Source organism: Buteo buteo, chromosome 2 (assembly GCF_964188355.1).
Source record: "Buteo buteo chromosome 2, bButBut1.hap1.1, whole genome shotgun sequence".
Classification (NCBI taxonomy): domain Eukaryota; kingdom Metazoa; phylum Chordata; class Aves; order Accipitriformes; family Accipitridae; genus Buteo; species Buteo buteo.
Genome location: NC_134172.1, coordinates 16,703,357 through 16,717,050, shown reverse-complemented (window position 1 = coordinate 16,717,050; position 13,694 = coordinate 16,703,357). Strand labels below are relative to the sequence as shown.

Genomic DNA, 13,694 nt, shown 5'->3' with positions numbered 1-13,694 from the left:
AGAATTAGAGTAGACACTCCCAGCAAATACTTAAGCAAGCTGTACTAACAAATGAAGACTGGCAAATTAAATATTGCATAATATAGTTCAAGATAAATTTCCAAGAGGTCTTACATTAAGTAAGAATGACATACCTTGTCATCCAGTTGTTTGTATAGTTTGGCAATTTCTTCCTCACATTTTCTTCTCTCAGCATCAGTGAAATTGCCCGTTACTCCAATTGTGGTAGCTGGTTTATCATTAATAACAGTAATATCCTTGTCCACTGCAAAAGCTTCTAAGTTGGCCTTCTCCTTGTCAAATTGCTCATCAACTGGTACAGTTTCCCCTTAAAGAAAAGGATATACTTACTTTTAGAACAGTCAGCCATGAAGTATCTTCCACAAAGTTAGCCTTGAGAAGTATTACACGCTCCCTACTAACAGTACTGCTCCACAGTTAATAAGCAGTCAAGCTCCCATGATTACATGGTTTAAAAAAAGTTACCACTAGATCATCTAAATATCTCCTGCTTATCACAGAACTTTATATTTCACCCAGTTACTCTGCTATGAGCTCCACATCTCATATCAAACTATATTCTAGAAAGGCACCTAACTTGCCCTGAAGACAGAAAGCCCTTTCTTTTCCCTTGGCAGTCTGTTCTGCGAAGTAGCCATATTTACTTTTAAATTGCTTTGCTTCCAATTTAAAATAGTTTTTCAGTTACACTTTTATCCTTTTGTGTTCATTAAGCCTTTTCTGATGAGAACCCTTTATTAACTTCACATAGAAAAAATACCGCACACTAATCAAGGCACTTCTCTGGTAAACTAAACTGAATTCCTTAGCATCTTATTACAAAACATTTTATGCAGTTCTTGGAAGGTACGGGCTCTTTCTGACACTCCAGTATCTTGTGTCAATATTCTGCAAGAATGATACTTAACATTTCAGGTATGGCCTCATACCATCTCTATGAAAGATTACAAAAAAAAAAAAACCCAACAAAAAAAACCCCACATCCTACTAAACTTATTTAAGTGAGCCCATTTTTCTCAGATTAACATCAGGATGTGGTACAGTTGTCTACAAGACTGCAAAATCATCTTCTACAGCTGCCAAACTCCAGAACACATCTGTAAGTATGACCTATGTTCCTCCTTTCCTGAATTTAAGGCTTCATATATAACTTGCATTTTGCCAGACACTTCAAATCAATACGAAGTTAATTATTCAGGAAGAAAGGATGAGTTCGTATTCTGTACTGTCAGCAATTTGGGGGTTTGGGTGGGTTTTTTGCCTGTTAACATGTTTGAGCTTCAAATGAGGACAAGTTCTTGTGATATTGATTTGAATTAGAAAACCAGAGGCAATATTTTACTCAGTTCCTGCATTTACAATTAATATCAGTTTTTCTCCCCCAAAATAACATTTTTAGAACATATGTTAACTCTAGCTCTGCTAGTAAACCAAGTGTTGAAGAACCTAGCACCAATATACTTCCAGACATTTCTGACATTATGTGATTATTAGAAGTTGTTCCAGTTGCATACAGTGAAAAATACGAAGTTGCAATGTCAGCTTAATACACTAGCTTTAATATTCTTATTACTGTCTTGCGTAGTGCTCTTAGTTATTTTTGGTATCCTGAAGACTCATTCGGCGTCTGTTGTCTTGCCTAAAGTTTGCAGAACAAAAATATAATCGCTTCTCACCGTTCCGCCATCTGTTGAGTTCATTTTCTAGCCACTGTATGGTATTACGCAGAGTCTTGTTTTTCTCTTTTTCCTTCTCATACTTTTTCTTCCACTGTTCTGCAGTGAGCTCCACGTTAACGCAGACTGTGTTCTTAATGGTCTTTGCTCTACAAAGAAAAAAGCAAAAAAGCTCTGAAACTTTGTTTTTGAAGAAGGGAATTAAAGGCTATTAAATAAAATTTCTACATATCACTGGTGGAAATGTAAACATTCCCACCTCTTCCAAAAGCTTATTTCTACTCCCTGTCAACTTAGTATGCTTTCAATTGGATTGATACAACTGTTAGTGGACAGAGCAATACAATAAACTTTGGAAAGGCTGAAAAATCTCAGGCTGGCTAAGCTCAAAAAATTCAGCTGCATATTTTCACCTGAAAGAATTCGAGTCAAGACAGTAGTGCACAGCTTTGACCAAAGGGTAGCATTCACCACACCTAGCAAACATTTCTCTGATGGAGAGCATAATACTTTTAGGGTATAAACCATGTAGCTTATTTAAGAAACAGCTCATTTCAACCTAAAAACCCAGTTACTAGATCTCCATTAACCAAAAAGGCATACAGGCTATGAAGTTCAGATGTGATTTTCTACATTCAGTCAGGCAAATCAAAGCTAATGTCTTTGGATGAGGAGATGAAACTACGGGTACTAATAATGTATCATCATAAAGTTAATGTAGTTTTTACTTCAGTGCCATACCTCACTTACCTCAGTAATTTTTCTGTATAGTGTCCTACTACCAAATACTCCCCCTCAACGATCAAAACAGGAAAAAAAGCTTAATGGTAGTTAGCAATTCCCCCTCCACCCCAACAGGACTCCTATAAACATCTTTCTGCAAAGTCTTATTGGGACTGATTACTACCAAAAGACACATGATTTCCTACTAAGTTACATGATATTTATCTAGCCTTCAGTTTCTACAGCTTAGGGTTTCATTATGAAAGCTGAATTAATATACCAGACTAACTATGGTGACTAAGATAGAAGCATACTCTAACTCCTGAAGAAGTGAAGAGCATAAGGTAGTGGAACTACAGAGCTACAGCGGGGAGACACCAGAGCTACAGCGGGGAGACACCAGAGCTACAGCGGGGAGACACCAGAGCTACAGCGGGGAGACACCAGAGCTACAGCGGGGAGACACCAGAGCTACAGCGGGGAGACACCAGAGCTACAGCGGGGAGACACCAGAGCTACAGCGGGGAGACACCAGAGCTACAGCGGGGAGACACCAGAGCTACAGCGGGGAGACACCAGAGCTACAGCGGGGAGACACCAGAGCTACAGCGGGGAGACACCAGAGCTACAGCGGGGAGACACCAGAGCTACAGCGGGGAGACACCAGAGCTACAGCGGGGAGACACCAGAGCTACAGCGGGGAGACACCAGAGCTACAGCGGGGAGACACCAGAGCTACAGCGGGGAGACACCAGAGCTACAGCGGGGAGACACCAGAGCTACAGCGGGGAGACACCAGAGCTACAGCGGGGAGACACCAGAGCTACAGCGGGGAGACACCAGAGCTACAGCGGGGAGACACCAGAGCTACAGCGGGGAGACACCAGAGCTACAGCGGGGAGACACCAGAGCTACAGCGGGGAGACACCAGAGCTACAGCGGGGAGACACCAGAGCTACAGCGGGGAGACACCAGAGCTACAGCGGGGAGACACCAGAGCTACAGCGGGGAGACACCTCCTGGTAGCTCATTCAAGAAATACTAAGAGGAAAGGAAAAGACCTCCTAGATTCTAAAAGAGGACAAAAAGTCCTCTACTACTGCGGAATGCAGTCATTACTCCACACCCACTAACTACCTATATTCTGCCAGATTTTTAAGAAGTTCTGAAGTCATCGGATCTACTTTCCATAATAAAAACACTTCTCTGAAAAGACCAGTAGAAATTTATCTTGTTGAACTAAAGTGGAAGATGTATGCCAACATAGAAGACCAGATGAACCAAGTAAAATGCTGACAGATTTCGTAATGTGTTGCAGTAAATGAAGTAATTAAATCTAGTGGTCAGGAACTGGAGTATTACGATGAAGCCTTAATAACGGAGGGGCAAAGAAGAGTTACCTAACAAAATGCCAAATTTGAAATGGGTACTTATAAATTCAATTACAAATGACACAGGAATTTAGAAGTATTAACTCTAATGTTACTGGAATGCTAGATACAGAAAACAGACCAGATGTAATTCAGCACGCTATCAAAGAAAGAGTGGCAGAGGACAGGTTCTCCCAGGTTCTCCCAGCAATAAAGGATTCAACTTAACAAGGGAGAATTCCTTCCTCCCTCCCTCCTTCCACTTGGGGTGGGAGTATTAATTACCCTCCAAGACTATACATTAAACCACATTTTGAACCAAACTATATGCTGTCCTTGAAATACACAGTCTTCAGGGTCCTGCCCAGTTTAAAGATTTTTATATAATATAAGATAGATCACATCACTTAGCCACATGTGCACTGAAGAATTACAGAAAGAAAAGTAAACATTCTAATTAATTTGGTTCAGGAATCTTAACAGAGTACCTTACTTATTTCTCATTCTGCATTTCTTTCTGAGCATAGTAAGAGCAAAATATGAAGTCATTTACTCACCTTTGGCCAAACAGAAGAGTAGATTTAGTTTCAGATTCATTGTATGAAGATGGAGAACAGCAAATAACAATAGTGGTTCTGCAATTACCCCCTAGTGAATCTTGAAGGATTCTGGTCATTTTGCTATCACGATATGGAACATAAGTCTACCAAGAAAACAGTTAAATGAATCAGTCATGGTTTTTTCAGACACATTATTTAATTTGCTGGAATAAGAGCTATGCTTTTGCTAGGCATAACTTCATTAGAAAGACATTAAATTCTACTTTAATTCATAAATCATAAGACTGAACACACATGGGGTGACATAAAATTGTATTTCTATGTTTGCTAACTTCCAGAGTACAAGAAAAGTACCATACTGAAAGTTAGGTTCTTCAACATTAAATGTAACTTCACTAATTATCATATAACAGCCATTTGCAATGCATTTATGCAATTGGATTAGTTTAAAAGACTCCATGCATATCACTGAGATTAGTAAAGAATTTCTGTATATCATCACATTCAGAGACACAAGCCTTTAACCTTGAACTATAAAAATACAAAAAAGAACACTTACACTGCTTTCTGCCAAAGCAGAGATGACATTTCCAAGAGCAGACAAAGACTTGTTGATGTTCTTGGCCTCATCCAGCACAGCACCTTCTGCTCCAGTTTTACTAACCTATACAAATATTTCAGTAAATTACTAAATGCATCTTCAAAAAACACCTTCCACATTTAATATAAAGACTTGGAGTAATTTTTCTGCTTTTAAGTCAGTCTCCCTGACTTTGAGGTAATCATAAACAAGCTGGATTAGAATAAGCAAACAACTCCTCAGACTCTTTCCCTGATTCACCATCAGTTTTTCATTCAGAACTCAGTGTTTGAAGATGTTTCTGATTTTTTTTTAAACTGAAGCGAGTATTTTCCCTGCAAAGTACACTTCTTCATAGAAGATACATGTATAGTTAAAAACTTCCATCAAATAAACAAATTCAAAAGTTGAAGTTTGTAAGAAAATTTTAATTCCTTCAAGTAAAAGAAAAGAAGCATTATGAATAGTTTGTCCAGAGGTCATCCTTAACAAACAAAAACCCCCCCAAATCCCAACAAACCACATAACAGCATCCCCCCCCCCCCCGAGAATACAGCAGTTTATATTAGCAAGAATTTGTAAGAACAGATTTTAGAGGCTGAATCTGACCTACATGAGTGTTTGAGGAACTTAAGTATATATCAGCAGAAACGTGAAAAAAATCTACCCTGACACCATTCTATTTACCTTAGCTCTTCTGCCTCAAGGGCTGAATTTGACTTAGAGTCCTATAACCCTCTCTTTACTATTCTTCTCACCAAGCTCTGATCATGACTATAACTAAGCAATTCTATTTACCCATGTTTAAACCAATTCAAGACAAGGCCTCAGAAAACCTCATGTATTTCAACAAGACTGGGAGAAGCACAAAAGTAAAGTTTGAAATATACAGTGAAAGAAACAAAACTACAGAGAAAGGAGACCTGCAACCCAGCCCTTTAACTTCATTCTCGCTTTAATGAGAATGAAACTGGAAGCATTAAAAAAAAAAAAAAAAAAAAAAAAAAAGACCATTACTAAGAAAAACATTTCAGAATAAACACAGGACCAGAGACAACAAAAAGGCCATAGAACAATGACATGAGGAAAGACAACAGCAAGCAGAAAGGACTGAAAAATGCCAGAGACAAAGATGGTGATAAACCCAGAAGCAAAGATGAAAAGAATGTCAAAAATCCAGCTCTTGAAAGGCTAATTACAGTCTATAAAAAGTGATACAGAATAAGCAAAATGGTACATATTTCCTTCTCTGCTTTAAACCATTGACACAAGAAAGCAAGCTGTCATTTTAAACAATGTTAATCAAAATTTCAAATTAAGAAACTTGGTACCACTACATAAGAAAATCCAGATATTCCACATCCATAAAACTCTTTTTATTCCAGTACTTGGCTAGCCAACACAACTGTACACTTTTTTGCTCTCTCAGATACCAAGACTGAACTCTAGCCTATTTCCCCACCTTATTCCATATTTACAAACCCTCACTGCAGAAACGCAGATCAGCTTAAATAATCAAGCCAGACTACGATTCAGAGACCACATTTCAAAGTCATAATTAAAACACTTCAGAAATGACAACTGAAGAATCAGTATTAATGTAAAATATTTGATTGTAAAGAATAACTGGAGTTTTTCAGAGCAGAAAAAGAAATTTAGAATTACCTTTTCACTACCTGCCAAGTCCACAAGGTAAAGTTTTCCACTTAGTTTCTGTTCTGTTTGAGTATTCTCTTGTTTTACATTAATAAGAAAAATACTATGGCTTCGGGAGCTGTGTTCATTCATATCTATAATCCAAAATATAAAAATTGACAAAAATATTTGTACAACCAAACTAACTTAACAAAACAGTATCTTCCCACAGTGAAGCAACAGATCTAAAGCTAATGAAACTGTATAGTCTCTCAATGACAATAAAACTAATAGTATCGTCTAATTGAGTAACAAAGATCCAGTCTTCCTTGGGCTTCTATTAATACCACATAAGCTCACTGATAAGATTTGCTAGCCTGTCAACTATGGATTTCACACATTTAATTTACTCTTATAGAACAGAAAGGACATTTGCATTCTGAAACAAGAACATAGTGGGTTTGGGGGGGTTTGGGTTTTTTTTTTTTGGTAGAGCTGCAATGTATCACATATTATCCTTTTGTGAAAATTTGAACTGGATGGCCCAAACCTCTCACCCTTTTCTGGTTTAAATACCTACTGTCCCCTCTGCTGTGAAACATGTAGACTAAACAAGACTTACTGAATTTAAAGAACGATTTTAATTCATTAACAAAATTTAAGCTGACTGCAATGTGAATGAGAATGTCTGCCTATTTCTTCTTCCCTTTAACCATAAATCCCTCACAGGCCTAAAAACACCAGCTTACTGATGCCACAGAAGCAGCTCAACATAGAATAATATCCTTCTATCCAAATTTCTGTTATTTCTCCATTACTTAGTCTGGTCCCTGCTTCAGAACCTTACTACCTAGGAGCAATAAAGTGAAAGTGCAGGACTGAGTCATCCCTTAAAAGAAACATCATATTTTTATTTTTTGTTCCTTAACCAAAGAAATGAGAAGAAAAAATCTCTTGTTTTCTTAATGACTGCATATTCTTTCTTTTTCTGAATAAAGAACTAGACACAGGAAGATTGTGAAACTCACCCTCAAACTGGCTCTCAAAGATTTCTGACAGTCACTTCAGTTGCTAAGAACTTAAGTATTATTTTGCATGTACCTCATCTTCCCTTGTCTTTTTTTTTTTTTTTTTTTTTTTTAAACCCTCTGTCACTTCCTAATCCTGCTTCTTGTGGGAATTTGGAGACCTATGACATGGTTCCTTGCAATACAGCTGCATGCCACAGGCCAAAAAACTTGGGACGTTGGGACACTGCTTAAACCTGCAGCATGTCTGAATATATATTCTGACCAGCTTTTCTTAGAATATGCAGCAGAATTGCCAAACTGTAGACGAGCCACAGTGCCTTACTTGTGGATTCATAGGTTAATTGAAACAAATTCCGCGAACTGGGATTTTGTGCTATTCCTAATGCAGAACTGCACCTTTTTCTCCAATGATTCAGAGCTCCTCACTGATCACTTACTTTCTCCTTTCAGTCCAAGCCTAAGTAACAACATCTAACAAGAAATGAAATGAAATACTTGTTTCTGAAAGACACACCGAAACTGCTTATGCTAGACCCTTTCAAAAACCTGAATGATTTAGCTTACTATTTTTGTCTTCCCTACTTTTTAAGGCATACCAGAAGCAAATCAATAAAGCACTAAAAGGAGACAAAAGATAATACTTACTTGTAACTGCTACATGTCGGTTTGATTTTCCTTCATCTATAGTATCCATAACTTCTTCTGGACTACATACAAAACGCTCTGTGCAACCCTTTAGGAAAAAAAAAAAAAAAAAGGCAAAAACCCACCACACCAACAAGCCAAAAGTAAATGACATACACTAGAGGACTGAAAGATGAAAACATATCAGGTTAATGCTCACCTTTACATAGGGAACTCTATTTTTGTCCTCATGAACAGAAAGATTGGTCTTTGAAACTGGAAGAGAAAAAGTTCTAAAGCTAACATATATTTCTTTTCAAGATGAATGAGCTGTGTACAATACATGTCCAAGTCATAGATGTTATTTCTCAGCAACACATTATAAAAACTTAATACACATGAAACCACCACTACTGCAGCTTTAGTAATATTATATAAATTAGCTCCATACTTTCTCATTTTGATGTACCCTTATCATGTATAGGTTATCAGCATACTGCATACGTATCTTAGTATCATGATAAGGTTTGGGTTTTTTTTAATATACCTCTCTCCAGAACAATTTTCTATGTTCAATATAAATAAAAGGCTTACCATCCAAAAGGTCCCTTATTTTATCCAAGTATATTTCAAAATATGACACCTAGAAGTGGGAAGGGGAATAAAGATACAGCATCAGAAAGCACAAATGCTTTGCTTTTTGACCAGAAGGATCCCCACATGATTACTATGACCTCCCACATAATACCACGTCTAGCTCTAGTCCTTAAGGCTGAACTAAAATACACCTTTAAGAAGAAACTATTTTGATCAAAAGCTTCAAACACTTTCAGCACTGCCATAGGTTATCAGGATAGCTACCATCAATGTTTAATGGAAACAAGATTAAAGTGTTAACGTAATTCTTCTTTAAGAAGAGTCAGTTACTTCAGAAATAACTCACGTTTAGATTTTCCAAGTTACAGGCATTTGAAACAGATACAGAACATCCATTTAACCATAGACTACTTACAGTTTTAACATAGATTAAATAAGTAACAAAGAAGAAAATTTTACCTTTATATGAAACTCAAGATTCTCATCCATAGAGTAAATATAATTAAAAATATCTTGCACTATTCTTGGAATAATACCCATTCCATCTGGGTCATGAAGTTTCCCCTTATTAGAAAAAAATACAATAAAATGAAACATACTGAATCCAACATAACAGTATCCAAAGGCAAAACAAACAGTTAACAGACAAATTAGTTTTAAAATAATGCTGACAGGTATGATGCACTTGTTTTACCTATAAAGGAGAGTCTTGACCATCCATTTAGCCCCAGCATTTGCCAGGAGTGAAAAGAATAGCCTCAGAAATCTCCCAAACTACTACAAGTGAAAATGTACTAATAACATTATTCTTGCATTTCTCATCCTGCTACTGAGGGCTGAAAAAATACAGTAATCACCATTCTCGGTCCTAAAAAAACATTTTGGGTACCAAAATGTTGCAATGGAAAGGGAAAGAAAATTAAAGTTGCAAGATGAAAACAAGTAGGCATCTTATTTCTACAAAGATAAGACTACTGTGATGAAAAGAGATGACAGTGACATTAAGAGGAAAATTATTTTAAGATTTCTTACTTCCATAGTGTGTGTCTTTCCAGACGACGTTTGCCCATAAGCAAATATTGTACCATTGTATCCTTCAAGCACATCTAATGAGAAAGAGTATTTTCATTAGGGTTCATTTCCTTCTTCTAAAGGAAAGTCAAATGAAACAGAATGCAAGCAGGCAGTTCCTAAAATGTTCAGCAAGTTAAATCATTCAATGTTTGGGAACTCTGTGCTACAGTTGGGGGGAGGGAGGGTGTTCCTCCCTACCCCTTTTAATGCATTAAGTCATCATTGACTACATTTTAGAAGTTTACTGTATTGGAAGCATCTGTTCCTTCAACCAGAAAAATCAGGACTTCAGAGTCAGGAACAAAAAGGAAATCTATACAACTGCCAGGTTGAATAGATAAGTCTTTGATAACTCAGAAGGAGAAACCATAGACGAGAACACTATAATATTTTCTGCCTTCAGGAAAGTTTAATTGTCCAATTGTGAAGAGAAAGGGCTATGCTGTAAGTTTTAAGCATCCTACTCTTTGGCCATAAGTTTATATTTCAAATTATGAATGAATCAAGCCAAAGTGAGGGGCGAAGGGCTGGTGGGTTGGCTTGTTTACAAGTCAGTTACTATAGAATCACATCCTGCAAGCAAACTTTTCTTTTCCAAAAACAAGCATGAGATACTCCAAATAGGGAAGTCTTTGCCAGCCCATCATACCCATAATCCATTTGTACCACCACTAGAGCTCATTTGCCACCTGATGTAGCACAGCCTAGAAAAGCCACGCAGAGAAACAGGTCAGATTTTTAGATGGAGGAAAGGGGCAGCATTACAATTCTTGGTTAACTTTGTTTTTTAAGGAGCAATCTTCTGATCTAATCCTGATTACTACTGAATTCATTAAAGGGTTAAATGGTTGCAACAGCATGGCTTTCCCCACAGCAATTCACTTTTCTAATGACCAAAAAATCCCTACATTTACCCAACCTTCTCTTGTCACTAATAGCTGATATTTCAGGGGTTTCTGACAAGGCTTTGTTGAAGTTATTTTGAAAGTTGTGTCAATTAGAACTTATTACTGATCTCCCTCAAGAAATAAATCAATTTTATTTTCGGAGAACTAGATAATTGCTTACTACAACAACTTACTGTGGTATAACCTTCTTTGTGATGAGACTTGATTTTCTGAAGTTAGTAGGCTAATTCTGACAATTCAAGTTTGGAAAAACTGTACACCCTGACATGCACAGCAATAACTCATGTTTAAACTTTTAATTGTGAAGCTAAAAATCACATTCAAAAAATCCTCCTTAAACTGCGTATTAAATGAACAAGCTTAGAAAAGATCTATAGCATACATGGGATTTCACAAGTTTCCTTTCCTCTTATATTCCTCCAAACAAACTAATGCAGGATGTTTTCACCAATAAATTTAAGGGGGGAAACCCCACCCCCCCCAACAAACCTATTCATAAGAGTTACTTTGATTAAATTTCTGACAAACTGTTGTAAACAATCTTTTGCAGAGAACTGCAAAAAAACCAAAATATGACAGGTAAATGTTATCAAATGTTGCAATTGACTGAAACAGCAAGTTAAGCATTGACATAATTTATCGGCTCAACTACAGGATGATTTTATACTGCTATGATCCATGACGGCTCTTATTAAACACTCAGAAAGCAAAAGGGAGCAACAGAAGTATCAGTTTTCACAATGAAATCCACACGAATATGAGACACTTCCTTATGGTTAAAGTTGCTGTTCTACCTTACCTTTGACAATCTTTTTAGCACAATCATTGTATACTTGTTCCTGTGATGTGTTTGACTGGAATACACGGTCAAATATATATGGCTTGGACTGGAAAAAAAAAAGACGACACAGAAGAGCTATTAAAAAACAGATGCTGGAAGGAGAGCTGGAAGGAGAAGTGGAAGGTGCTTGTTCATATAGTTTAGAAGTAGCCTATGCTGTCTCAAACCAATCTTTTGTTTTATTTTAAGCACTTGAAGACTGTAGCAAGGAAATCGGCTTATATAGTGTTGCCTAAATCTTCACATGCTTGCCTACAAGTAAGGCCTTGAATTAAATACATTTGTTTTCAAAGTGCAACCTAAATGGTTCTCCAAAACTACTCTGCCACATGACCTCAATTTACTTGATTTACAAGGTAAGCCAATGCCTAGTCTGTGCATCTAAGAATCCCTTATTCTCTTCTACTCTGGTAGCAGGTTTACTCTGGTAAACCCAATTATTAAAACCAGTTTATACCACATCACACAGAACATCCATCTTGGTAATATTTGTTAAAAACCTCAAACCAAAAAGAAACATTCAGATCACCTACAGTCAGCATAACAACTATTTCCCCTTACATGATATCCTTAAAATAAAGTTCCATAAACAGAAGAAAAGGCCACTTTGGAGGAAGGGAACCTTTCACAGAAGACTTATTTTGGAAGACACTGTAAGAGGAAGCTCTGACATAGCTTTTTTAAAGGAATGTTGGATTTTGGTTTGTTTTAAAGAAAATATTTTCATAACACCGTTCTACACAGCTGACAATCCATTAGGATATGAACTATTATGCTCATCTTACGAAGTTCCAATTTTTTTAGCATTTTCAGAGCTTGATTTAGCAGGCAGCGAAGCAGACAGGCAAGGTTTACAAGGGACCTAGGTCAGTTACCGCTGCTACGCTCACTTGCAAGTGCTCCATTTTGCCTAAATTTAATTCATAGAATGGTTTGGGTTTGAAGGGACCTTAAAGATCATCCAACCCCCTGCCATGGGCAGGGACACCTTCCACTAGACCAGGTTGCTCAAAGCCCCATCCAACCTGGCCTTGAACACTTCCAGGGATGGGGCACCCACAACTTCTCTGGGAAACCTGGTCCAGTGCCTCACCATTCTCACAGTAAAGAATTCTTTCCTAATATTGAATCTAAATCTACCCTCTTTCAGCTTAAAGCCATTACCCCTTGTCCTATCACTACACTCCCTGTTAAAGAGTCCATCCCCATCTTTCCTGTAGGCCCCGTTTAGGTGCTGGAAGGCTACTATAAGGTCATCCTGGAGCCTTCTCTTCTCCAGGCTGAACAACCCCAACTCTTTCAGCCTGTCTTCATAGGACAGGTGATCCAGTCCCCTGATCATCTTGGTGACCCTCCTCTGGACCCACTCCAACAGGTCCATGTCCTTCTTATGTTGGAGGTCTCAGAACTGAACACAGTACTCCAGGTGGGGTCTCATGAGAGGAGAGGAGAGGGGGAGAATCAACTCCCTCAACCTGCTAGTCACTATGGTCATTCATTATCATCCTCCCTCAAGGATATTCTGGAACTGCCTCTCTGGCAAAGAAACAAGTATAGCTTCCATCTTTCACCCACCCACCACATTCCCTTCCCCAGCCTGACCTTCCATTTGTCTTTTAATAACATCTAGCATAACACTAAATGAAGCTTTTTAGATTCAACATATATCTATCTGCTAAGAGGGCTTGAATTCAGGTGGATGAGCTCCCTCTTGGAAAAAATAATTACAGCATTCACTGTGTAAATATGCTCAAGAAACCACAAGACTCAGTAGGCAGAAACTATCCCTAAGGTGCTGAAGTTTGTCAGAATGCTTATTTCACAGCAGGGAAAACACAGGCCTTCTTGATTACTCATTTTAGCTTCAAATACACCTCAAATTCCTACGTTCTACAGGTAGGATTGAGGCCATTACATATACCAGAAGACAAATAACTAACAAGTTCCAAGTAACCCTGAGGTAAGAAAATGAAGACTGAGAATACATTACATAAAAAGGTAAGTCACTGTAGAAAAAGATAACACTAGCTATACATTTTCTTTCTCACTAGCAG

General features: G+C 37.7%; 1 protein-coding gene across 2 annotated transcripts in view; it reads right to left on the bottom strand.

Annotated features, from left to right (window-relative positions):
* KIF5B (kinesin family member 5B) overlaps positions 1 to 13,694 on the bottom strand; it is a 39,151-nt gene that overhangs the window by 17,796 nt on the left and 7,661 nt on the right. For both annotated transcript variants that reach the window (XM_075046309.1, XM_075046319.1), the window contains exons 2-12: positions 11,599 to 11,686; positions 9,850 to 9,923; positions 9,277 to 9,381; positions 8,815 to 8,863; positions 8,441 to 8,496; positions 8,242 to 8,329; positions 6,596 to 6,720; positions 4,910 to 5,014; positions 4,348 to 4,493; positions 1,698 to 1,846; positions 135 to 328 (exon numbers count right to left, since the gene is read on the bottom strand). In XM_075046309.1, the coding sequence (XP_074902410.1) occupies positions 135 to 328; positions 1,698 to 1,846; positions 4,348 to 4,493; positions 4,910 to 5,014; positions 6,596 to 6,720; positions 8,242 to 8,329; positions 8,441 to 8,496; positions 8,815 to 8,863; positions 9,277 to 9,381; positions 9,850 to 9,923; positions 11,599 to 11,686 (1,179 nt within the window). The remainder of the gene's footprint in view (positions 1 to 134; positions 329 to 1,697; positions 1,847 to 4,347; positions 4,494 to 4,909; positions 5,015 to 6,595; positions 6,721 to 8,241; positions 8,330 to 8,440; positions 8,497 to 8,814; positions 8,864 to 9,276; positions 9,382 to 9,849; positions 9,924 to 11,598; positions 11,687 to 13,694) is intronic.